Source organism: Etheostoma spectabile, chromosome 5, assembly GCF_008692095.1.
Source record: "Etheostoma spectabile isolate EspeVRDwgs_2016 chromosome 5, UIUC_Espe_1.0, whole genome shotgun sequence".
In the NCBI taxonomy this organism is placed as follows: Eukaryota; Metazoa; Chordata; class Actinopteri; order Perciformes; family Percidae; genus Etheostoma; species Etheostoma spectabile.
The window spans coordinates 23,080,963-23,104,082 of NC_045737.1; the positions used below are offsets into that span (position 1 = coordinate 23,080,963).

The 23,120-nt window shown below is 42.1% G+C and overlaps 2 protein-coding genes across 4 annotated transcripts; one reads left to right on the plus strand and one right to left on the minus strand.

Moving 5' to 3' along the window:
• Positions 1 to 81: 81 nt before the first annotated feature.
• On the plus strand, positions 82 to 8,217 carry tbx16 (T-box transcription factor 16). The gene is made up of 10 exons (XM_032517343.1): positions 82 to 202; positions 4,731 to 5,084; positions 5,244 to 5,400; positions 5,526 to 5,628; positions 6,035 to 6,199; positions 6,407 to 6,553; positions 6,647 to 6,717; positions 6,869 to 6,954; positions 7,035 to 7,248; positions 7,343 to 8,217. The coding sequence occupies exons 2-10, from the start codon at positions 5,069 to 5,071 to the stop codon at positions 7,779 to 7,781; spliced, it is 1,398 nt and encodes a 465-aa protein (XP_032373234.1). The 5' UTR covers positions 82 to 202; positions 4,731 to 5,068; the 3' UTR covers positions 7,782 to 8,217.
• Positions 8,218 to 11,914: 3,697 nt separating this feature from the next.
• klhl22 (kelch-like family member 22) lies at positions 11,915 to 22,282 on the minus strand. 3 transcript variants are annotated; one of them, XM_032517336.1, is made up of 8 exons: positions 22,234 to 22,282; positions 19,607 to 19,850; positions 17,978 to 18,143; positions 17,563 to 17,886; positions 16,296 to 16,705; positions 14,405 to 14,597; positions 14,029 to 14,262; positions 12,896 to 13,237 (listed from the first exon to the last, which is right to left on the minus strand). In XM_032517336.1, the coding sequence occupies exons 2-8, from the start codon at positions 19,843 to 19,845 to the stop codon at positions 12,896 to 12,898; spliced, it is 1,908 nt and encodes a 635-aa protein (XP_032373227.1). In that variant the 5' UTR covers positions 19,846 to 19,850; positions 22,234 to 22,282. The 3 variants fall into 3 exon arrangements, with proteins under 3 accessions (XP_032373228.1, XP_032373226.1, XP_032373227.1); XM_032517337.1 differs by lacking the exon at positions 22,234 to 22,282 and having other exon boundaries at positions 11,915 to 13,237; positions 17,575 to 17,886; positions 19,607 to 20,445; XM_032517335.1 differs by lacking the exon at positions 22,234 to 22,282 and having other exon boundaries at positions 11,915 to 13,237; positions 19,607 to 19,845.
• Positions 22,283 to 23,120: the final 838 nt, after the last annotated feature.

Here is a 23,120-nt window from a genome sequence, read left to right on the forward strand (position 1 = left end):
AACCAGTCTATTGAGGTTTGATGTTAACGTTCATTTAGTTTGTTGTTTCATGTTAGCGATCATCTAATAATCATCTTCTAAGAGATCATCGGCTGATTCTTGGGCGTGATGGGACATCCGCGTGCTTCCAGGTCTGGCACCAGCCACAAGATGTCCCAGTATTCTGTAAAGAGGAAGGTGATGGATACTCACTAAAGCACAGGTCAGTCAGGGCCACACATGGACACAACAAATAACAGTGACAGCTCATTTCTGAAGAGAGAGAGAGAGAGAGAGAGAGGCCTATTATTAAGATACTTGTAAACTGTCAATCATCCTACAGGCCAATATAATGCAATTATAAAACCACCAGACAAATGTTTTCTTGCAGGATAGTGAATTTGATTTACATTGCCTGAAAATGCATACAGAATATGACACCCTCGGTCTTAGACCCTTGATTCAGATAAGGAAAAAGAACGTTCAATAGGAAATGTAAAAAAGGAAGGGCATTTGTGGACTTTTAAATAGTTCTGAAATCTAAACTAGATATCTTCTTCCAGTGGGAGTGGAGCTGTGGGCTCTGTGGCGGACCACCCCGCTGACCACATTGACTTTGTGGTCAAAGGGCTTGTACACTCTGGTGTGAAGTCTCCGACACGAGGGAAGTCATTAGTCTTCATTAGCAACTTCCAGGAGTTTCTTATGAAGTGCTGTGAAGTTGTCATTTGCCCCCTTTGCCAGGCAAGCTAGATAGGTTTGTTTTCTTATGTGGTGGACCAAATGTGAGCTCACCCGGCCCCCAGTTGCTGCATCACGGTCCCTCTGGAGTTACACTCGGTCAGGGATGCCAGGGAGCAAAGCGTAAGAGATTATTTTCCCAGTAAGAGCAGCTTGTTTTTTTCATAATCTCTGCAAACTGTAAAGCAAATTGATGAATCAGTCTTTACCCTAATGAAATCTGACTGATCAAATCTGTTTTCTTGTTGAGAGAAATACAGCATATGCCTGGGTGTTATTTGCATGCAGACCTTTCGATTAAAGGTCTCGGCTGTATCATAAACTAGACACACTGTTATGAATCCTGTCTAATAACAACACAGCGTCTCAAAGCAGATAAAGGGAAATCACAATCGACCCGTTTGCCAGGTGAAGGCATTTCCCCTGCCATGTGGGTATTGTTCGTTCTCCTGTGACATCATGTTGTCTCCAGCCATGGGGCTGCTATCTCTACAAACCCCTCAAAGTGGCCAATTAAGCATCAAAAGGGCATGCTGCATGGCTAATGCGAGCGAAAGGTGTGAGATTTCTCGTCAGTCCACTCCGGGGGCTCTTTATTAGGCTGCTGCAGAGCCGTCTGATCCCCGGGCCCTGGCTGTATATTGGCAGCTGTTAACTGTCGAGCACAAGGGGATCGGTGCAGTTAAAGCAAATGGCCAAAGGACTGACACCTGGGAGGGTGGATACCGCTGCCAAAGGTGATCCAGGAGTAGACGCAGGAAAGGAAGCCACAGTGGAATCAGGCATGAGATATGTGGGGTTCAGTTTGAACAGGAGGTATCAGCTGTTTATCCTAACTGAAGAGGATCAGTCCTCCTGTCATCCCTCATTATTGACTCTACTTTGATATTAAGTCGCTATAGAAAGCAGTGGTTACCAATCTTTTTGGTGTGAGGTAAAGCCCTGTCAGATGAACTCACGTACCATTAGTCGATACCATAAGTGTAGGTTCCAAATTTATTACACTATTGATTATATAATAATAAAAGTAAATGTTTTCCTACTTGTTGAGCGGTCAATATTGAGGTTGGTTTAATCAGCAACTACTTGGAGTGAAGCTTAATGTTTCAACCATTTCTCCATTTTGTTTTTAGCGAGTCATTTAGCTAACTGTTGAGTCATTTCTTTTAGTTTTCATGCGCCCTTACACTTCTGCAACATGTAGTGTTTTTCTTCAAATTAGTCAGCTGCCCCACAATCATGCCAGGTACCCGTCTGGCAACAGCAGAAGTACCCCCTGGGGTACAAGTACCCCTAATTGGAAATGACTGTTTTATGAAGTGTATTTAAGGTCTTTAACAAAACCCACCATGTTTTTGGTAAGCAGTGCTTATTAATCTTCTCCTGATGACCTTCCTGATGTGTCGTCCAGTCCACATTGCCCCCAGGCTCGCTGTTACATAAGGCTGACCACCCCTGATGTCTGTCCCCAGGCCATGCACCGAGGCCTATACAGTCACACCTGTCTCCTCCAGACCCTGTGTGTGTGTGTGTGTGTGTGTGTGTGTGTGTGTGTGTAATGAGATTGACGCTGCCACTGCTGAAACGTACACCTCAACTCTGAGTCAGACAGCGACACACTCCGCTGCCCCGGCTGCAGTGACCCGCAGAGGGTTCATCATCAAAATGTCTTTTCCTTGCAGCGTCTTCATCCTAAACTACTCAAAGATCTGTGTGACTCCTCTGCCCTGTGAAACAGTCAAAGGGGGCCCCAGCGCAGGACCCCCGAGGAGTGCTAAGTGAGGAGAGCCACGCTGAACCTGTGATTAATAACTCCTCGACAACAGTTGGTTTCACATGAGGAGGATAAAAACACATTGCACTTCCTCAAGGCCAATGTTGTGCCACCAAGCTCCACAGACAGGGGGGTTAGGGTTGGGGGGGTGGGGGCGGCATCAGGGCATTTAACATGATCGTAGTACAGAGATCTCTGCATCTTTAAGTGCATCATTAAAAGCCCAATGTTATTACCCTTTTTATTCTGCATCGACCCCCGCACAGGAGCTTTAAAGAGGCTAGTCAATATTTTCACAGGGAAGACTTTCTAGCAGTGAACGTCTCTTTGTGCTCACTTAACTGCTGATGCTACAGAGGGCTGTGCAACCTTTAAAACTCTGGGAGCGTTCTATGCTCTCCAAACCACGCTTTTAAAATTCTACATTAGGGCTCAACAATTAGAATCTAAATTTAATCAAAATTGCAACAAATGGCAGCAAATACTTGTTAAAGGCTAAATGTGTGTCAAAATATCATTTAAAATTTACTATTGCCATTATGCAGAGACTTCCTTGCAAACACATCATATTTCTACAGACATAGGTAAAATCTGTTTGGCACACATCCCTGCAAAAATCATACATTATCGTTTTAGTGGTGTTGTTTTTTTTAAATGAAATGAAATTCTAATGAAAATTAGAATAATACTGTAAAAAAAGAACCGTTCCCTCTAATACTGAAAATCATATCTCCATTGCAATATCAGTTAAACTTACTTATCTCATACTGGTTCAGCCCTATTCCAGAACACGTATTGCTTATGGTTTTAGTGTTTAAACTGTAATATCCATACAGTTACACAGAAGCAAACCGTTGCGCGTGGGTGTCAGAGAGCTGAGCTTACAGAAGGCACTGTATGCAGACATGAGCATACAGTGAGAAATGTCTGTGGAAGTGGTGTGTCTATGCTAGAAAAGAGGTTGAATGAGATGTGAGAGTCACTTCAATTCAAATGTTCCATGTCAGTGGAAACAACAGGGGGACTGTGGTCTAATTTTGTTCCTCTATGCTAATGCCAGCAGTGCTTAGCATTTGTTTTTAGCCGGTGGTAACATGGCACGAGCCAGGCAGAGACAGGCCTAGGAACGACACCCGTGGATTTAGCCTGGATGTGGATGGTGGGAGGACGACCGGGTTGTTGTGGCAGGTCTTTATTCTCCGACCCCTCCTGTCCCATTCAAGGCCGACTTGGGCTTGTGGTGCTAACTGGCTGTTAATTGCCTGCCTATACACAAGGCTTTCTCCACATGCAGAAACTAGCTCCTTCAAGGGAAACTAGCCTAATGAGATTATCTATCAGAGCATGGGCCTGTCTAGACAACCCCAATACACAACCCCCACCCACAGCCTGCAGAGGACGCCCCCAGGTAAAAGTTACCTGCAGAAAGTGTGCACGTTATCATTACACCATTATGGGTTTACACCCACTGCTTAATTTCTATTAAGGAGAAAGCTGAGTGTAGAACAGTGTAAGAGTGATCATATATTCACTGTCAGAAAATTGTCTTTTATTTTTCATCTAATTTTAGATCAATATAAATGTGCAATAATTAGTGTAAGAATGAAGGTTATACTTCTATTATTTTATATTAGATATAATATATATTATTTTAAGGCAATTCGATCATAAGAATTCTTTTTTTTGTATTCAACTAAAGTATAAAGAACATAAAAGAGGTAAGGGCCACAGAAGTTTTCTCAACTTCTTGCTACTCCTTTTTGAACATGGAAATTTGAATAATTTACTACCATTTTGAAAGATATGTTTGCTAAGAATTTTTGTTGGTTTTCTTGCCTGTATTGAAATTTAAATTTATAGTTTTTATTCATATTTCTTTTTATTTAACATGTTCAAAATAAACTAAAAACAACTCATCCAGTGCAGAAAACACACTGATTATGTCATTCATAAACGTACCCTCCACTGTTTTTATCATCCCCTTTGTTAATTGTATTATATTGGGTATTGTGCACATTGCACAAACACACTAAATGCAGTTTTTGAGTGTGGTTATGTCTGTGTGAATGATATTTACACAGATTGTGGTACCGCTGGCTGTGAGCCCTGATCTGCAGCAGGGAAGTGCGTCCATATTTGTTTTAAAGTCTCTTAGCAGTTAATAAAGATGCATTTCCTCCGTCCCCCTTCCTGTGGGGACGGTATCAAGGCTCTGTTAAGTCTCTTTGATTTCCAGTGCCCTCCAATCACAGCGGGGCTCTGACTCATCATTGTGCCACTTCAAAGCCTGGGAATGGCTTTCTTGACCCCACCCACTCAAGGGTTCCCTTAAAAGTCATGGTCACCCCTTCCTGCAGGGAAGATGATCTCTGAAATATCTGCCGCAACAAGACTGACTAACCTTCTGACTCCCTGAGCTGCTGGATTTTTTTTATTTTTTTTTCCTTTTCTCACGCATGAGCCAGGAGATCAAGGAACGAGTGCTTAGCTGAAGAAACACTTGGATATCACGGATACTTGGATTGTCTATTGGTCCCCAGTGCATGAAGCTTTTTCCTGTGATACTACTGAACAATGCAGTCCATCAGAGGTGAGTGTTGACAGACTTCCATTGGATTTACACAGTGCTTTTCAATCCATAACTCCAACTTCCCACCAGTTTTTTTTTTTAATCTTGAGTTGTTTTCTCTGTACCTGAGCGGAACTTTTACTGAAGCATGTGGCTACAATGATTTCTATTTACTTTTAGACTTGAAGTCCAACTTCAGCGGCCCTCCTCCCTCCTCCATGGCTGCTGGTCCCGATGCCTATCTCCAGGGCAACATCAGGCTGACTCTGGAGGACCCTGAACTCTGGAAGAACTTCCATGAAATAGGAACAGAGATGATCATCACTAAACCGGGCCGGTAAGACGACAAAAAAAATACTTTTAATAATGCAAAATGTTTGGAAAAGTAGTGTCTTCTGTTGCTGTATTTGCTAATTTTTTTTCTTCTGTTTTTTATATTCTGTCTCCTTCTATGTTTTCCAGGAGGATTTTTCCACACTGTAAAATTAATCTGGCTGGCCTTATTCCATGCGCCAAGTACATCTTACTGGTTGACATGGTCCCAGTGGATGGTTTCAGGTACAAGGTAAGACAGACGCTATTTTTCCATTACTTATGAATGAGTATCATGTTGATATCAGCTTTTTTTAGCTTTTAATTCCCAACAATGTAAAGTAGCCTTTTTCTTACCACAGCCATGGCCTTTGGCTGCAGATATCCCTCAGTGGCTACCAGTATCCCCAGACAAGACACCCCCTGTTTATCACCCCCCCTCCCCTCTCTCCTGACATTGTACATCAAAGGGTGTTATCTCTTCCTGTTTTTCTATCCCCTGCTGGGAGCCCACTGTACTACCCCCTATCTCCGTGGGTGGTACTGGCCAGCAGTCACTCTCCACTCTGTCGTCGTCTGCTCAGTTTGTGGGAAGGGACGAAAATGAAGCTCCTCTCTGTCACAGCATGAGTGACTGACTATCTGTCTTCTTCCTACAGTGGAATAAAGAGAAATGGGAGGTGGCTGGGAAAGCGGAGCCCCAGCCTCCCTGCAGAACCTACCTCCACCCTGACTCTCCAGCCCCGGGGAGCCACTGGATGAAGCAGTCCGTCTCCTTCCTCAAGCTCAAGCTCACCAACAACACACTCGACCAACACGGCCATGTAAGTAAGAGTACTCAAAACAGGCTTTATATCGGAAAATGATATCAATGCTGCTTTTTTTTTTAAAGGATGTTGGATAATTAAAATTGTCTGTGGACCGGTAACACTTACAGACTTGGATGCTTTGGTAGCTGCATAGTGGATGCTCAATGTGCTTAAAAAGTGAAATAAAGGTCTCTGAATTAACCACTCTCTTCCTGCCTGCAGATAATTTTGCACTCCATGCATCGCTACCACCCGCGCTTCCACATTGTGCAGGCGGATGACCTTTTCAGCGTCCGCTGGAGTGTTTTCCAGACCTTCACCTTCCCTGAGACTTCCTTCACAGCGGTCACAGCGTACCAGAACACCAAGGTCGGTTTTCTATCACAACAAAAACCAATGCAAACTACCGGCAGGATGTTACACATTACAGAGATTTAACTGATTGGATTTTCCCACCTACAGATCACAAAGCTGAAGATCGACCACAACCCATTTGCAAAAGGTTTTCGGGATGAAGGCACTAATAAAAAAAGGTGGGTGTTACACCAGTTACATGTAGGTACTGACAACAAATATTCCTGTATTTGCTTTAATGGAAAAAAAAAAACATCTACAGATTTACTTTGCAGTAGATTGTGTTGAAAGTACTGCATTGTTTTAATAAAACCAGATGTTCTTCTGCAGGCGTTCAAACAAGAACCCAGCCTGCCTGGAGAAACGAGCCAAGATGTCAGACGTCTTGATCAGAAACTCAGAGGACAGTCCGACAGGTACAGATTTGTTCCGCCATGTTTTCCACTTTCTTTTCCTTAAAACTCCGAAGCTGATCTAATGATTTGCGACTTCTCAGACTTCTGCCGGTCATCGTATGAGGGTTACGATGGAGAGGAAAGAGACCTTCCCAAAAGGAAAGAGGTTGATGGCGTCAAAGAGGAGCGATACTCCCCATGGACTGCTGACAGGGAGCACAGTGTGAGGACAGAATCCCCCGCCGGGGCAGACCCCAGGGACATATACAACACGGAGCAGCTCGTTCCTGCTCCAGCTTCCTACCAGCCGTACAGGTGAATACCTGTAAAGTTATGCCACATATAAGATCATAATGTCTTGATGAACAGAACAATGACCAGTTTTTTTTTTTTATCTTCTGCTCTTCAGGTTCCATGAGTACGGGAAGTCTCCCTCTCCCTCCTCCAGCGTCGGCAGCAGCAACAGCGGATCCGGACGCAGCAGCTTTGAGTCCAGAGTCCCTGATGTCGCCACCGTACCCGATCACGACCCCTCAAAGCCACGTACACATGAGGTTGGCCCTTCCCCCTGCGGCCCCCACCCCCTCCCTGCCCCACAGGACTACCCGGGGGTCCTCAACATGACCATGGCCCAGCATGGCAAGCCGGCGGTGATCGGCCACCACATCTACAGCCCGTACAGCGCCGAGCAGCCCCTGGGCCAGTGGAGCGGCGCCGGGCCGGCCCAGTACCCTCCCCCTCCCCACCTGACCACTGACTACAGCACGCAAGCTGTGCACCACGGCTATCACCATGGGAACGTGGCTGAGTGGAGCCAGTACCCACTGTTCTCTTACTCCTGCTGGTGAACGGAGCTTCCATGTTCAATGCTAACTGACTGAGAGTGACTTTTAGCCATGCTGCTGCTGCGCCACCGCCATCTTGCCAGAATGCTGAGCCAGCGCTCCCAGCTGTGAGAATGCATGCCCAGAGACGGACAGCTGAGGGCCAGAGGCCTGCCAAACAGTAGAAAAAGTGATGAGCTGATGAGAAGAATTATAAGGAGACGTCTGTAGCTGCCTTCTGTTCGGACCGGCAGGTTTCAGACTCCAGTTATGCTGATTGAAAGCAAAGTGTCCTACGCCCTACTGTTTGATTGTTTTATTGTTGAAATGTCTATTTATTTTGTATTTCATCTCATCTCCCAAGTTTAAATATTATTTTTGTAAAAGAGAGTAAAACATAAGTGTGCAATTCATGTCTGTCTTCAAATTGTGATGTGATCTGGGAATAAAAACCTTAAAGTACATGATTGGATTTCTTGTTTGTGTAAACAAATATATTTAATCTTTTCCATCTATTACTAAAACATTCTAGTTTATATAAAAGATATAACTTTTTGCTCATCCAACTGAAAAAATGTATTTTAACACAAATGGATGGTGTAAATAGTAGTAATAGTAGTTCCCTTTACTCATTATGCTTACATTTAAACAAATTCTGATACTCCTTTATTATTACCAACCCTCTGATTCCTCCCCAGGCCTTCATATCTTCCACTGGCTGTATAAGCCATGAAGTTGAAAATTCCCTGTCTGTAAATTTAGATTTCATCCAATCCGTGTTCTGCACACTGCAAGTTTATTGAATGAACAAGGAACATGTGAGTCCACATCTGCATGCTTTGTAGCTGGCCAGCTCTGATAAGCAGCACATCCTTTGGTGGTGTTTGTTTGTATTTCCTCTTTGTTGATGTAACGAGGGCCACTCTGTCGTTTCGACAGGCCCAGCATGCATTAAAGACATTGTGTTACTGTGACTCCGGCTCACCTGCTGAGGTTTACCCACCGGCATCATAAAGCACTGCACGACTCTCGTTCTCCATCTCAATGAAAATTAAAAAGCATGAAAACGGGGGGGCTGTTGGCTCCTTTTCACAGCTGAAAAACACAGGCCGGGCCCATCGCCTCTATATGAGCTGCTAATGACTGTTGTAAAGTCCGGGGGGTGGGGGTGGGGGTGGGGGTCATCCTTCAAGAACACTTGTGGCATGGTGTGGACTTTACTCAGTGTGAGTCATTATCTTAGAGGCTTCTTAAAGCAGTATGTCCAAGCTCAGACTTCCCCAGCTCCGTGTTGCAGTTCATTTAATCATTTGAATGAGGATAAGAAAAGAGAGATCTACAGTATACAGGGATCTGAACTGCCGCTGGTTGAGAGGGTCAGCATGATGAAGCTCCAATTCTGAGATATTATGAGGTTGTATCTCCCAGAAGACATCTGTTTGATTAAACCCAGTAAAGAATGAATCATATTGTAAGGATCTAGGGAAATCATCAGAGGCTAAATATTGAAGAGCTTTTGTCACAGGGATCATCCGGAGGGTTAGTCCCCACTTCATTTATGCATATAATCTGTATTTACAGACCCACCAGTTCAAATACCAGTCAGTACACAATACAAAATTGGGCTACATTTAAATTTGCGTTAAGCCAGCAACGTCACCGGAAAATTTAGATAAAAAAGCTTTTGGTTGAATTTTTCAACAAGATATTGTCACTTAAGTATTTTTTCTAGTTGTTTAGCTGAAAATAAACCTTGGATAAAAGTTTGGATCTTGTCCTTTAATAACCGTTTAGGTGAGATTTTTTAAATCTATCCAGCTATACTGACAGTCAATACTGACCGTTTTTGTCAGACTAAACTCAGTGTACCTATTTTTGCTTTCCCTTCAAAAAGGTTTTCTACGATATTCTTCATTATAACATGGAGCATATGTTTTCATACTAATTGTTCATTTCTTAATTTCATGAATGAAAATGCAGTATCAGTAGACTCCTCTCCCTCAAATCAAAATTGATCCGAAGAAGTAATTTGATACAACTATGTTTTCAGAATATGCAAACCGTGCTTTGAAGTACAACCTTTGTATTAATGTATACTTATTTTTGTAATATATTATAATAATAGTGTGCTTGTCTATTGTGTGTGAAGGAAGAATTGTGATTTAAAGATGTAAAAAATAACTACGTGAAACCGTTATTGAACTTTTTCTTTTAGGTGGGATTTGTCATAGCTGGGTTCCAGACCTCTTGCTCAATGTCGTCGTGGTCAAATTAATAAAAAGATGGAAACAAAATGGCAGTTTAGTCCGTTATCAGGTGAAATGTCTTTTGGTAAACCATGTTTGTGTGGCTAGACAAGAATTCAGCATATAAAAAAGAGTCAGCAGCTGCATCAGAGGGAATATCACTGGTATATCTTAGATGTTTATCAATCCTAGCATGGCTTGGATAACCTAGTGTAGCTTTTCTAAGGGCAGGGGTTTGAAAGAGGGGGTGATGGGGGAACGTTTATTGAAGAGGCAACAGGTTAGAATGGACATCCTGTTCTTTTTGGTTAAAAGCTAGCACCAGATCACTTCATGCTGTTGTTATTTGATCATCTACAGCACACTAAAATAGTATATACAGCATTTTACGTGTTTTGTTGATGCCAAACGTGTTGCACTCAATGTACATGTCATGTTGCCTACTGTACGTCTCTGTCTGCTCCACGGACGTCCTGGAGGAATACTGTCCGTCACCAGGGAGTCCAGATCTCCATCCACAGGTGACTTTCTTTGTTCTCCCTTGACTTATTGCCAGACAAGCAGGCTGATGGCCTCCTGCTCTTCTACACAGCAGGAGAAACAAGAATGAGAGTGAGCACTTAGTAAAATTCCCTTGACACACACATCCACAACTCCACTGGGCTTAATCTGCATAGCTCCACATCAATGGGTAATTTGGGCCTTTTAATTGCTCTGAAAATGGGTCCAGCAAAGAGCACCAGATCGACCTGCACTCAGAAGCCTGTAAAGGCTGCTGACGTGGTTAAGTGCATGACATATGTCTTAGGTATCCCCCCGGGGGGTATTAGTACAGCTCTAGAATGAAAAGAGGCATAAACGCAGCAGAATGTTGATCCTGGATGTCCAGTGCTAGTGTCAGCACATCCCACCAGACAACTGGGTGGGGGCTGGCACAATAGTGTGAAACAGAGAGGTGGGGGGGGGGCAGGGGCACTCACTTAGGGCTGGCGGGGGGTAACAGATGTAGATGAAACAGACTCGGAGAGGAAAGCAGCAGTCAGCCTTCATAAAGCTGATGGAGTGGAGGGCCAAATGGAGAGGAACTAGTAGAGACTGGGTGGAATAAAAGACACGAGGCAGCAACAAGGAAGACAGCCATCAGTGGTTTTCTGTTACAGCAACATGAACTTTCATACAGAGTGAAGATATAAAGTTCTAAATCCCAACTAGCGTCACAGCAAAGGATTTTAGGATCGCTGAGGTCATGAGTCTAGGCCCTCACCCCAACATGCTCCACACGTGTCTGAAAATGTACTTTTGATTCAATGAGTTAGCTGTTTATTTACATTTCCTGCCAGGTGTATTTAAATGGAGCAGTTCTTTGGAAATCTACAAGTGCTTATAAACTCAACACAACAAACTGAACTGTCAGAACTCCTCCTATTTTCCCTGTAATTAGCACTAGATTGCATGAAATATTGAAGAGAATTATACACATATTGTGTATTTTCTCAAAAAAAAAATTGATCAAAAGAAATATACAAAAAAAAGCCTAAGTGGTGTTTCAAAGCCTTCTCGGTGCTGCCAGGAATGCTATTCTGATGGAGAGATACAGAATCCTTTGATTATTTTGTTGAACTAAAAGAAGAAGAAAAAAATACATATATACATACACACACACACACACATATATATATATATATATATATATACACACACATATATGCACACCATGTGTCCTCAATGAAAGCTATATGGCCCTGACACCGACTAACATGCACACGTGACAAAAGCAATAAATTACTATCTTTATTAAATTTCAAAACTTTGGTTGTGAATAGGATATATGTTGTGCGACAGTTTGTTTGAATTCATTGCATTTATGTTTCTTAAGATGTAACTATCATTCAATTTCATCAAACAGACTTGTTTTTTTTCCAATGATGAAAAGGAAAAGTATACACAGTGGAGCGGGTGTCATTAAGCTTCTTGAATGCTTCTATTAAACAGCTTAAGAATAAACTGAGGCAACCAGCTAAAGCACGGAGCAAAGCTTGACTCGACAAATAGAAATACTTTAAAACTACTCAACATTGTGCTCTTTGGATTCAGTAATGGAACAACTTATCCAGTAAAGATCAATGAAAGGACCCAACAAAATATACTACCATGGTTTGGTTTTTCATCCCACAAAAGTTAAGAAATCCTTTAGAGACATGAAAACATGTCTGTTGCAACATACAGACATGCACCAGAGCCTCATCATTCACGTACAAACACAAATCAATTTAAAAAAAAAAAGAAATTCAACAAATTGGGATGTGTGAGAGAGGCACAAGAACCAAGGCTCATCTCCACCCGCAGAATACACGGAAACGTAAACATACACTTCACAAAAAAAGTTCAGGATGTAATCACAAATACAAGGCACAATGTTAAAATTGAACAACTTAATGATTACTCAGTAGTTTGGAGGGGAAGATAACTCTATTGGAGTTTCTGGCAATAACCAGTAGCTGCTAGAGTGGAGAGAGAGCACTCCATATTACCGTGTTATTGCATAGCCAGTAGCCTTCACTGCTTTCTGTCACTGGAAGATATGGAAGAAAGTCTCTCTATGATAATTAATGCCGAGGCAGCTACTGTGACAGGTAATAATGACTCTAAGGGATCAGCAACAAACAGTAGCATTTTAGCAGAGACTCATAGGCGGAGTACAATTATCTAAGAAGATATTTGAAAAGTAACAAAAAAGTGTGCAAAGGTCCTGAATGACACTTTGGTTCCGAGGCACTCAAAGTGGTCAACGTGCAAGAAGGAAGCGATGCTGCAAACACAAAAAAAACAGAATCCTCCAGTTACTCCAGTGGGCGTCTCCAGTGCTAAGACATTCAGTTCACAACAGCTGCTTCAATCCTCACTGGAGTCCCCCGAGTTGTCCAAGTCCACGTCTTCCCATGAAGCCTTGGTGCGCTGCTCCCAGCTCCTGGCCTGTGCGATCACAGCAGGGGGCATGAGTGCCACGCAGGCCGCCAGGCCAGAGACGCGTTTCTTAAACTCTGTCTCATTCTCCCACTCGTCTGTGTCGGTGTTCAGCACGTGAACGTATTTCATCCTGTTGCCTTTGTCGTGAGAGCGTCCTCCCAGGACGTAAATGCGACTGTCCAGCACAGCTATGCCGGGTTCTCCATGTCCCGCGGGGAGGGGGGTCAGCAAAGACCAGGAGCTGGCATCGGGGTTAAAGCATGCCACCTGAAAAGAAAAGAGGAAACAAATGTGTCTGTTTCATAAAAGTGCTGTCCAAGCAGGAATACCTTCTGTCATATGGCACTGCTGACTCATAATTAATTGACTCATAATTAATTCAATAAGGCAGAGATCTTCAACAAGGGGTCCGGGACTGCAGGGGGGCCACCAAAGTATTACTTTTTTATTTTTTTTACTTTGTTATTTTTCAAAAACTAAAATGTCTTACACGAATCCAACATAGTATTAGCGAATATAAATCAGCCGATTTGCGAAAGAAAATGGCCTATAGGTGAGGTAGTCACCAAGGTAGCCACCTACAGATGCAGTTCAGTGTGCCAAATGTATCTTTAACATTAAAAGATGTTTTAAAAAATTGTATAAATTATTTAAATATTAATATTATTTTATGCACTCAAAAGGTATATATCAAGGCATACACATTATTGTAGGCCCAGTTTAATATGCAACTTTATTGTATACATATATAGTAGTAGGTAGGTAAAATAACATTAGAATCAATAAGCTAGATAGAATATTCTATCATTTAAATATGTAAGACAGAGAGTATATAAGTTATGGCGCCTGTAGCAAAAAAGAAACATTTTTGCATACAAAAACAAATGAAAAATCAAAAAACAAGAAATATGTCAAAATGCAAGAACATCTGTATGTGTAAAAATGAAAAATGTCCACCAGGCACCATTTCAAACTGAAAGAGACTGTGAGACCACCATTTACCAGTGTAGACACTGCTTTCATTGAGCAAGACTAAACACTGACTTGTGCCAATGTACCTTCAGGACATCACGGCGATATCCACGCTCATCGTTGCTTCCACCAATAACATAAATGCGTCCATTAACCGCAGCCGTGCCATGCCATGCTCGCTCCACCGGCCCCTCAGCACATCCTGTCCAATGATTGGCCACAGGGTCAAAGCAGTAGGTCTCTCTGAGGTACGTCATTCCTCTGCGCCCGCATGTTATGTACATTTTGTCACCCAACACTGCTCCTGCATGGGCGTAAATCTAGAGGGAAGGTTAGACTAGTATTGAAAAAAGTGCCTATATAACAGGAAAGCCCCAGTAACAACACACGTGTATGTAGCACCATCGTGTGGATGGTAGCAGTATTACATGCACTGTTTTCATCTTTAAACCCTTCTCCTACCTCTCTCTTTAGGGGTGATACCCATTCCCACATGTTGGAGTGTGGATCATAGCGCTCCACTGATTCCAGTTCATTGCTGTAGTCCCGTCCTCCAATGGCATAAATATGGCCGCCCATCACACAAACACAGTGGTCAGCCCGCTGCTGCTGCAGAGGCTGGATGGAGCACCAGCTGTTGTGACGAGGGTCGTATCTGGGGAGAATGGACAGAGGGCTCAAAACAGTGATGGAAGCATATGACTTTAAAAAAATCATTCAGCAGGGAGAAAAGCTGTGCTCAAAGTATATACATAATCAATTGAACTATGAACCAACCACGAGTATGAGCACGCTACTGGAACACGATAGATGTGTTAAAGGGACAGTTCACCCCAAAATTGAAAATACATTTTTTTCTTCTTAACTGTAGTTCTAAGTATCAATCTAGAATGTTTTGGTGGGAGATGCATAGTGTTGGAGATATTGGGTGCCTTTTCTCCAATATAATGAAATTATAGATGACACTTGGAAAAATTTGAATTCTTCAACAGCAATGTCTTTTTCCAGAAATCCTGACCAGGTTACTCAACATAATCCACAGATCTGGTTGTAAGAGGTTTCATGTAGAAACTATTGTCTTTTTGCCAAACTACACCCGCCAAAAATATAACTGCACAGAGGGAAGCCTGCTATTGGACAAGAGGCCAATTAATGCCATCCTCCTCGGCTGAGCTGTGGCATGTGCTAGCTTAGGTGAGCTAGCAGTACCGGTGAACTACACTTACAGCTCAGCCAAATCCATAAGTATGCTTCTTTCTGTGCTGCGATACAGTTGCCGGGTGGAGTTTGGCAGAAAGAAAATAGTTCCTACATGTAACTGCTCACAACCAGGTCAGTTAATTACCTTAAGTAACCGGGTCATGATTTCAGGAGAGAGACTTTGCTGTTGAGTTTTTCAAATGTGTTTTTTTTACGCTTTGAGCACCACAAGCCGAGTGCCATTTAAGGTCCCTTAAATTCTAGAGAAGTCAAACATGATTTTGCTTACAAAACACAAACTTTAGCATATCTTCAATTAATAGGTATCGGAGCAAAACTTGGTAGTATTGTTCAACATCCCACTCAGAGGCTCTGTACCAAATTTGGTGAGGATCGCCTTTAGGAGGCGCTATAATGAACATAGACACGTTTTGGCCAATAACTCAATGCATTTAAATGGGAAATTTGCAATGGCAATATCTCTGTAATTGTGGTAAATGCTATCATCACAAAAATGATTGACATGTGTTTTGGCCTTATACCAAATGAATGGGAAATTTGCTATTGCATTTCACTACAGACTTTGGATCTCGCACTTAGTGAAATTCAGTGACTTTGGGTTCTCGTTTTTGTGAGCTCCCCGTGTCATCAGGGGCGACTGGCATCGGGGAGGCTTGGACCACGTCATGACTGCTTTCAGTTCTAGTCTGTTTTATATCAGCGTAAGCTGAATTTTTGGGGGATTTTGAACAGCTGGTCAGACAAAGCAAGCAATCTGAGAACCTGTTGACAAAGGAAACTTTTGTCTGGGATTCTATAGACCAGAGCTTACATATCAGCCAATATTAGCTTATTGCAAATACAATATGTCAGATGATAGGGAACTGCAGTGACTGCAGTTGAAAATTCCAAAGATATGTTTGCCGTAGTTAAGAAACAAAATGACGTCATAACAAAGTTTGTCCAGTAGAAACCACTGGCTTGTTTTTCAACAGTTAAACCCCTTTGCTCATTAAATATTCCAGTCACATTCTTTCCGTAAAGAAACAAAACTTAAATTTTTATGTTATTTGTATAACATAAAATGATGTGTATTAAAATATATATTTGACAGATTATTCTTTTATGAACATAGTGGCTGATGGGATCTCACCTCCAGCAGCGGGTCTCTGCACGAAATCCACTGGTGTTCTTGTCTCCTCCAATCAGATACACAAAGTTGTTGAGCACAGCGATGCCCTGGTTGGACATTCGGGGGGCGTGAGCTGCAGTGAGAGTCCTCCACTCCCCCCAGCTGGGGTGGAACACCTGAAACAAATGCTCGCTTTCTGTGAGGGAGCTGGAGCTGAACATCCCCCCAAAGCCCAATATGCAGTGGAAGGTGGACCGTGGCTGGGTGAGAGGACTCTGCCGGACGGGCTGCCAGATCTCCTGCTCATGGTATCGCAGTGCGGCTGACACACAATCCTTGAGTGGACATTGCTGCAGTCTGCCATGCAGCCTCTGCAACACTTGCTTCTCAATTAGGCAGAAACGCACAGCATCAAGCATCTTGAGATTGTCCTTTGGGTCAAAAAGTTATATTAATTGATTGATTGGTTGATTGAATTCAGGCTTATAAATCTGTGTGTGAGTACAACTAAAGCACAGTAAGGGCGTTTTCACACCTATAGGTTTGTTTGCTTTGGTCCAAATCCGTTGACTTGGAGCGATTTCCCCTTGGTTCAGTTTCGTTTCACACAAAGAAAAATCCAAGCGTACCAAAATGTGTCACTACAAACAACGCAAGAATGTTCACTACGCTAAGGAAGTAAATACAGGAAGAAGGTCCTGTATACTGGAATAGTGCAAATTTCTCACATCTCTATGGTCAAACCAGCTCACTTCAATTTAATTAATAGACTGTCACAGAGACTTCGCTCTGCTGTGCCGGTGTCTGTCTTCAACTTTAGAGGGAGCTGGTTTGTTCAACCACGGAAATGCTAGTGTCTGCGATCTTGACCGCAGTCTATTTCTGTGAGAGACACATTGCAAGCTGCTACAGTTTGCATGTTCTGCCGCAGATTACAAAGCACACCTGACTACAGGAGCTACAGAGTACACGTACCGCAGCTGGTAAGGTTTGAGGTCGGATCACGTTCTCACCCCAAACGAACCCCTCCAGAGTTTGATTGAAAGTGTACTGGGACCACCTCATCAAGTAGGTCTCGGGACACTTGTTTGGTCCGCTTTTGGAGCGCATCCAAGTGCAATTGCTGCATTCCCACTTGCCCAAACAAATTGCACCAAGGGGGAAAATCAACTCTAGTGCGATTTGACTGAACTACTTAAGGCATGTGTGAAAGCCCCATTAAAGTAAGCCGGTATATATAGTGAGTATCTGATGGAGATGAAGAAATGAGTATAAAATGCAGACACACCTTGGGACTGACCTGCAAGTACACCTGGTCAGTTTCCACCTGCAACGGACTGAAGTGGTAGTGAAGAGCCGCCTCGTACACCTCGTTCTCAGTGTTCACGTGAAGCTCGTCACTGCACAGCGCGTTGAATACTTTATCTTGGGGCAGTTCTCGATACACTTCGGAGCGAGACAAAGTCTGAATGTTCCTGAGGATGTAGGAGTGGATCTTGGCATTAAGTTGTTGCAGTCCGTAGAGATCAGCTAAGTTGTGAACCTCTAAAATGTTGCTCTCGTCCAGCCAGGAGAAAAGGAAATCGCAGCAAAATTCGATGACAATCTCAAGCTTTAAAACACAAAAGGACACAGATTAACTAATGGAAATACAACAACAAACAACGTGATATAGCCTAGCAAAACAACAACAAAGAGTTTACCTGTACTAGTGTGGCGGCTATCAGGACTTCCTGCACACACTCCAGGTCTAACTCGATCTCTGAAGTGTAGATGTAGTCGAGTATTTTTTTCATGGCCATGTAAGATACTCCATGAATTGGGATCTCCTTTTGCTGTGTCTCGCGAAGGCCTCCAGCAAACATTCCCCTAGTGGAAAACAGGGAGTAAGATATTGTTGAATGGCTTAAGTTGGGGTTACCTGGTGGCCTAGTGACAATAAGATGCATACCACATGGCCACAATAACCCCAGTTAGCTGCATGGATATCATGCAGAAGAAGCACCTTGCTTTGTTTCCTCTCATTATGAGCTGTCCACTAAAGACAAAATACCAAAGGAAAAGTCTAGTGTTAAGCCAAGAAATCACCTGAAAAGTAAGGAATATAAATATAATGCCCCTGACGCTGAGATTTCTGTACCCATCACAAAACCTTCACATGCTTTAACCAAATCTTTGTCCAATATAGGGAGCCTCAGTTGTTATTCAGTTCGACTGTAGGTACGAGGCACACCCAACACAGTAAAAGCATCTCTGTGAAGGGATGTTAGTGCATTATCTTTTCCTACTTTTAGCCTTATAATGGGATTATAGGGCTACCTACCAAGAGTACGGCTCTGGTTTACTGGCACAATGCAGAAGCATCTCCCTCCACCCCTGCACAGTAAGCTACAAACCATTACACTTGACTTCACATGACTCAATAAACCTATGAGTATCACTTGTCTATGTCACGTATCGTGCTGGCTGATTGGAGACCCCAGCGCTTGTATCTGTGTCACCTACTTAATGTTGTTGTCCACCAAAGCTATGTTATCTTTGGTCATGACGGAAGCAGACATGTAAAAACAAACAACAAAGTGAACCTAAATGTGCACACCACTACTGATTACTGATCATATGACAATGTAAATAAATGTCAAACTTTGTTTAAGCTAAAACTCAGAAAAAAAACCTTGGCTCTCGGGTCCCATGAAAGGTGCAAAAGTTTTGTGAATCAGCTTGACTCTAGCCGTGGTCAATGGTGTGATGACCCTGCTGTGTTTACTTAATTGATCTGTGCTGAATCTACAGGTGTCTATTAGGGTAACCTGGAACTCCTGAGTTTTTCCAGGTTATTTAAGTCTGGCCGCAGCAATAGTGTGTTGTCTCGCTGCCGGCCTGCTGCTGTTCCAGCTCTGTTTCTTTGGTGGTCCGGGTATGTTATTATGGGTTAACTTTATGCTTTGCAGGGGTTAAAGCAAGAAACCATACGTGAGTCTGACATGCTGCCCTGGAGGAAATGCTCCATGCCTGACTTCAGGCATGGTGCCTGAGAACTTTAAGCCTTGTGCTTTGTTTGCATTTTACACACACATCCATGCATCCATCACTCATGCACACTTACACCACTGACTATACTGACAACCACACCACACACCTTTTAATAATCATTTAATTTTGTCTGATTTGGAAGTATATTTTAGTAAAACTGGTGTGTTTTTTGTGGCATGGGAGCATGGTCATAACAATGGTATATATAAATACTGTGTTGCTCTAAAGAAAAATGTAAGTGAATAATAACTAAACTGAAAGTAAAGCAACAAGGAAGTCCGGCCTGCTGTGAGTTTTACCTAAAATAATCGCAAGAGGCTGCCAGAAGTATACGGTGGGCTTTGATGGCTCGACCCTCCACCATCAGCTCGACATCAAAGAGGATGCCACTTTCTCTGAGAGCCAGCAGGCCGTCCAGCAGGCTGCAGAAATGGGCTGAACTTTTGTAGGTCTGTCGGCTCAGCCGGCCTGCGCGTCCTCCTATAGGACTCCGCTTTCCTTCCTCGGCCATGGCAGGGTATTGATGTTCAGGCTTCATCACCTTTATCTGTCTACTACTAACACCACTCTAAGTATTCCTTCACATTGTTGTTAATATAAGCCACACTCGGCTGTTGGCTTGTAGAGAAATATACAGGAAAAGTAGGAATAGGCTGGGCAGCTATAGCGGCTAAAGAAGGGTGGTTACGGTTGCTTGAAATGTCACTTTATAACGTAACGCTGCAGATGTGTAAGTAACACACGCAACTTATGGCATAACTTAATCTACAAAGCAATTACAAAGATGTGAAAGTATAACGTCAATAACATACATTGCTACACCCTTCCTTCGAGTGGCTAGCTGCAACAGCGCTGTCCGCTAACGTTAAGTTGGTTGTAACCGTGAAGAGCATAAGCTAGCTAAGCTATCGGATGGTTAGCCTGCAAGCTGCTGTAACGCACTATAAAAACAGAAAGCTAGACACTTGAAGCTAGACACTGAAACACAACGACTGCTCGAAAATATCGTCGTGTTTCATCAAATACAAACCGTTTTATGTTAAGAGTTTAGCTAGTCAAAATAACACCAATTCCTTTCGTGGAATGACTACAGCTACAGCAATCGCGTGATTTTTTTTTTTGATTTTTTTTTTATTGTTGACAGCCCAAAACAAGTCTGTTTACTTTTTGCTGTCAGGCAGTAAGCTCACACGCTATTGGTCACTTCTGTCGTATTGTCCCGCCCAGTTTCTAAGAAAGAGTCAATCGGAGACGTCTTAAACTAAAATGACCGTTTCAGTTTGTCTTTTAACATAATACTGTTTTTGTAGAATGAGCAATTATTTTTTTCCTCCCTAGTTTAGTTTTTGATTATGTCTATTGATAAATGAGTATTTAGTAAACAACATTTAAACATTTAAACAATGTTTAAACAATGTCGTGTGACTATTTCTGTAAACACAAGAGGATGCTGTTTCCTTCTCAAATGTCTCAAAGGTCATTTCTAACTGGTCAGACCACCAGCATCACAGGTTGACAGTGCATTTACTCTGGACTGTACAGTACAGATTTGAGGCACTGGATCTTTACTTTAGTTGGCTATTTGCATTTTTGTATAACTTTACACCTCTACCCTACTTTTCAGGCGTACAGATTTTATTTTATTTAGATTTAGCATTTTTCAATTTCCACACAGACTAATTAATAACACAGCAGTTAAACCACCTGAACTAGATACGTTCCAACAATGCATGCATTTTTTTGCACAAATAATGAAACATCTACTTTTATTTCAGTTATTTACATTATACATTTGATTTGATAGAGAATACTTCTGTACTTAATATTAACTTGTAATGGAGCACAATATGTTATTACTAGTTCTAAAAGAACTTTGATGTTTCACGTCTAAAGTAGTTATTTATCATTCTTGCCAACTGTTTGTTGAACTTATCATTTTTGACCCACCAATATTTGTTCTCCATCTGATCAAACACTTTTACAGATTGATTTTTCACTGTTTGATAACTGCATGAAGTTGCCAAATAGATTTTTTAAGGCAGCCAGCCATGATGCTCTTTTTATAAAAATTGAGACTTCCATATTGCTTAGTTTTTACAATCTCATTCATCTTCCGCCAAGAACTCAATTTGCATTTATCATTTCCTGACACGAAGAGTAGAGATTTTTCCACTTGCAAAACACTGTTGAAATAATCCATCACTTGATTTATTTTCCAGTCTAACACACATTGCAGTGGAGTGGACATGGGGAAATGAAGGGGGAGAGCTCTCCTGGCTTTTTGTCTTGGGTGCAGAAATGCCCTTTTTTTAAATAGCAAATCATAACTTGTTTCCTCCTGACAAATCTGTCATGTGGCTGAAGAAATTCCCATTATAGATGCTGCCAGTAATAGAGTCTATTGCTGCTCCCTGAACAGCAAACATGCACACTGCTGTGACACTGCATGCAACTCCATCAAAGTTATGGTCTTGATTAGCCAGTCGGCATGAAAATAACTGTCCATGATCAATTCATTGCAGTTAATTGTTAAGTATTTTTAAAGACATGTCACCTTGGGAAATTGTGATTGGTAATTTTTCTGAAGTTTTTTTCTGAAGTTTTATAGACCAAGTGGTTAGTTGGTTTATGGAGATGATTATTTGCAGATTAATAGATAATGAAAATAATTGTTAGTTGCAGCCTTAGTCACAACTTTTTTTGCAATTATCAACAGTGTTGCAATGGTCATGGTCATGCAACGAACATAACACAGAAAAATAAACCAGTGACAGACAATAAAGCTATTGCTAAAAGTGATACTTCCATTTCATTTGTTTGATTTCAATTTGCTAATGGTACCCATACAGGTGTTGGTTTACTAGAGAAAAACACATCTTGATTACTGACTTTTATTGTGAAAATTCTAATTATTCTGTGATTTTATTTTCTAATATAAGGTGTCAAACCTTCTTAGCAGTGAATATCTCACACAGATGCACACTTCCCTTTTTAATGGCTCCACATATATTTTTAATAATGTTTAGACATTACTTGCTGATTAGGGTGACATAATCACTGGTAATCAATTAGCGATCGAGTTAAGGTTTGTGTAATTGCTCTTGTTGTATTTGACGTCAGACTGAAAACATGATTTTTGTTTTTATTGGACCTTCCTGTAGGTCACAGAGAGCCTGGTCTTTGCCATTGTTAAGAGTAGAGCATTCCAGTACATTAGCAGCGGACTGTCTCCTCTCATCAGGAAAAGGCTGTGCAGCAGGCGTGCCACTGGCTGGGGGAAGAAATGACAAAGAAATGAAAACAAAGTGGGCTGCATTTACAGAATTAACTGTCAATCTATACTACAAACAGACTTCCAAAAGGGATGTTGGCTGGAGCAGTTACCATTATATGCCCTTGGGCTTTTATGAGCATCCCTGTTACACAAATCCTGCAACTGTTAAAGCCTTTAACCTCTATTCAAACAATTACTGAACGTGACCATTATATGATGAAAAGAGTAACTGAGTAGAAAGGAAAGCCGCCATGCTCCACAGCCTGTCTCCTGTATAATACATATAATAAGAGAAGAAATGGGCAGGGCAGAGGACAATACTGATTTTGGGAAAGCACAGCTCCAGTGATGCCATTCATTCTGCCTGCACCACCCCATCTAAGATGGTTTCCATGCCAACTACCTGCTACTTTTAGTGTAGATTAGTAGGTTTGAGAAGCAAATATATGGCATAGAAAACTGTCCCACCACTGTTACTTGCATCTAGACTGTAAGAGCTAAAATCTGAGCAGCCTTTCTAGATTACATTTTTTTTTTAA

Bases quoted from the DNA above. Each gene is read 5' to 3' on its own strand.
- tbx16 (XM_032517343.1), top strand. The intron at 5,629-6,034 runs GTAAGACAGACG...TTCTTCCTACAG, and splicing joins TGGATGGTTTCAGGTACAAG to TGGAATAAAGAGAAATGGGA. The intron at 6,554-6,646 runs GTCGGTTTTCTA...TCCCACCTACAG, and splicing joins CAGCGTACCAGAACACCAAG to ATCACAAAGCTGAAGATCGA.
- klhl22 (XM_032517335.1), bottom strand. From the start codon at position 19,845: ATGAAGCCTGAACATCAATACCCTGCCATGGCCGAGGAAGGAAAGCGG. The intron at 18,144-19,606 runs GTAAAACTCACA...GTTTTCCACTAG, and splicing joins GCCTCTTGCGATTATTTTAG to GGGAATGTTTGCTGGAGGCC. The intron at 14,263-14,404 runs GTAGGAGAAGGG...CCTTCCCTCTAG, and splicing joins TATCACCCCTAAAGAGAGAG to ATTTACGCCCATGCAGGAGC.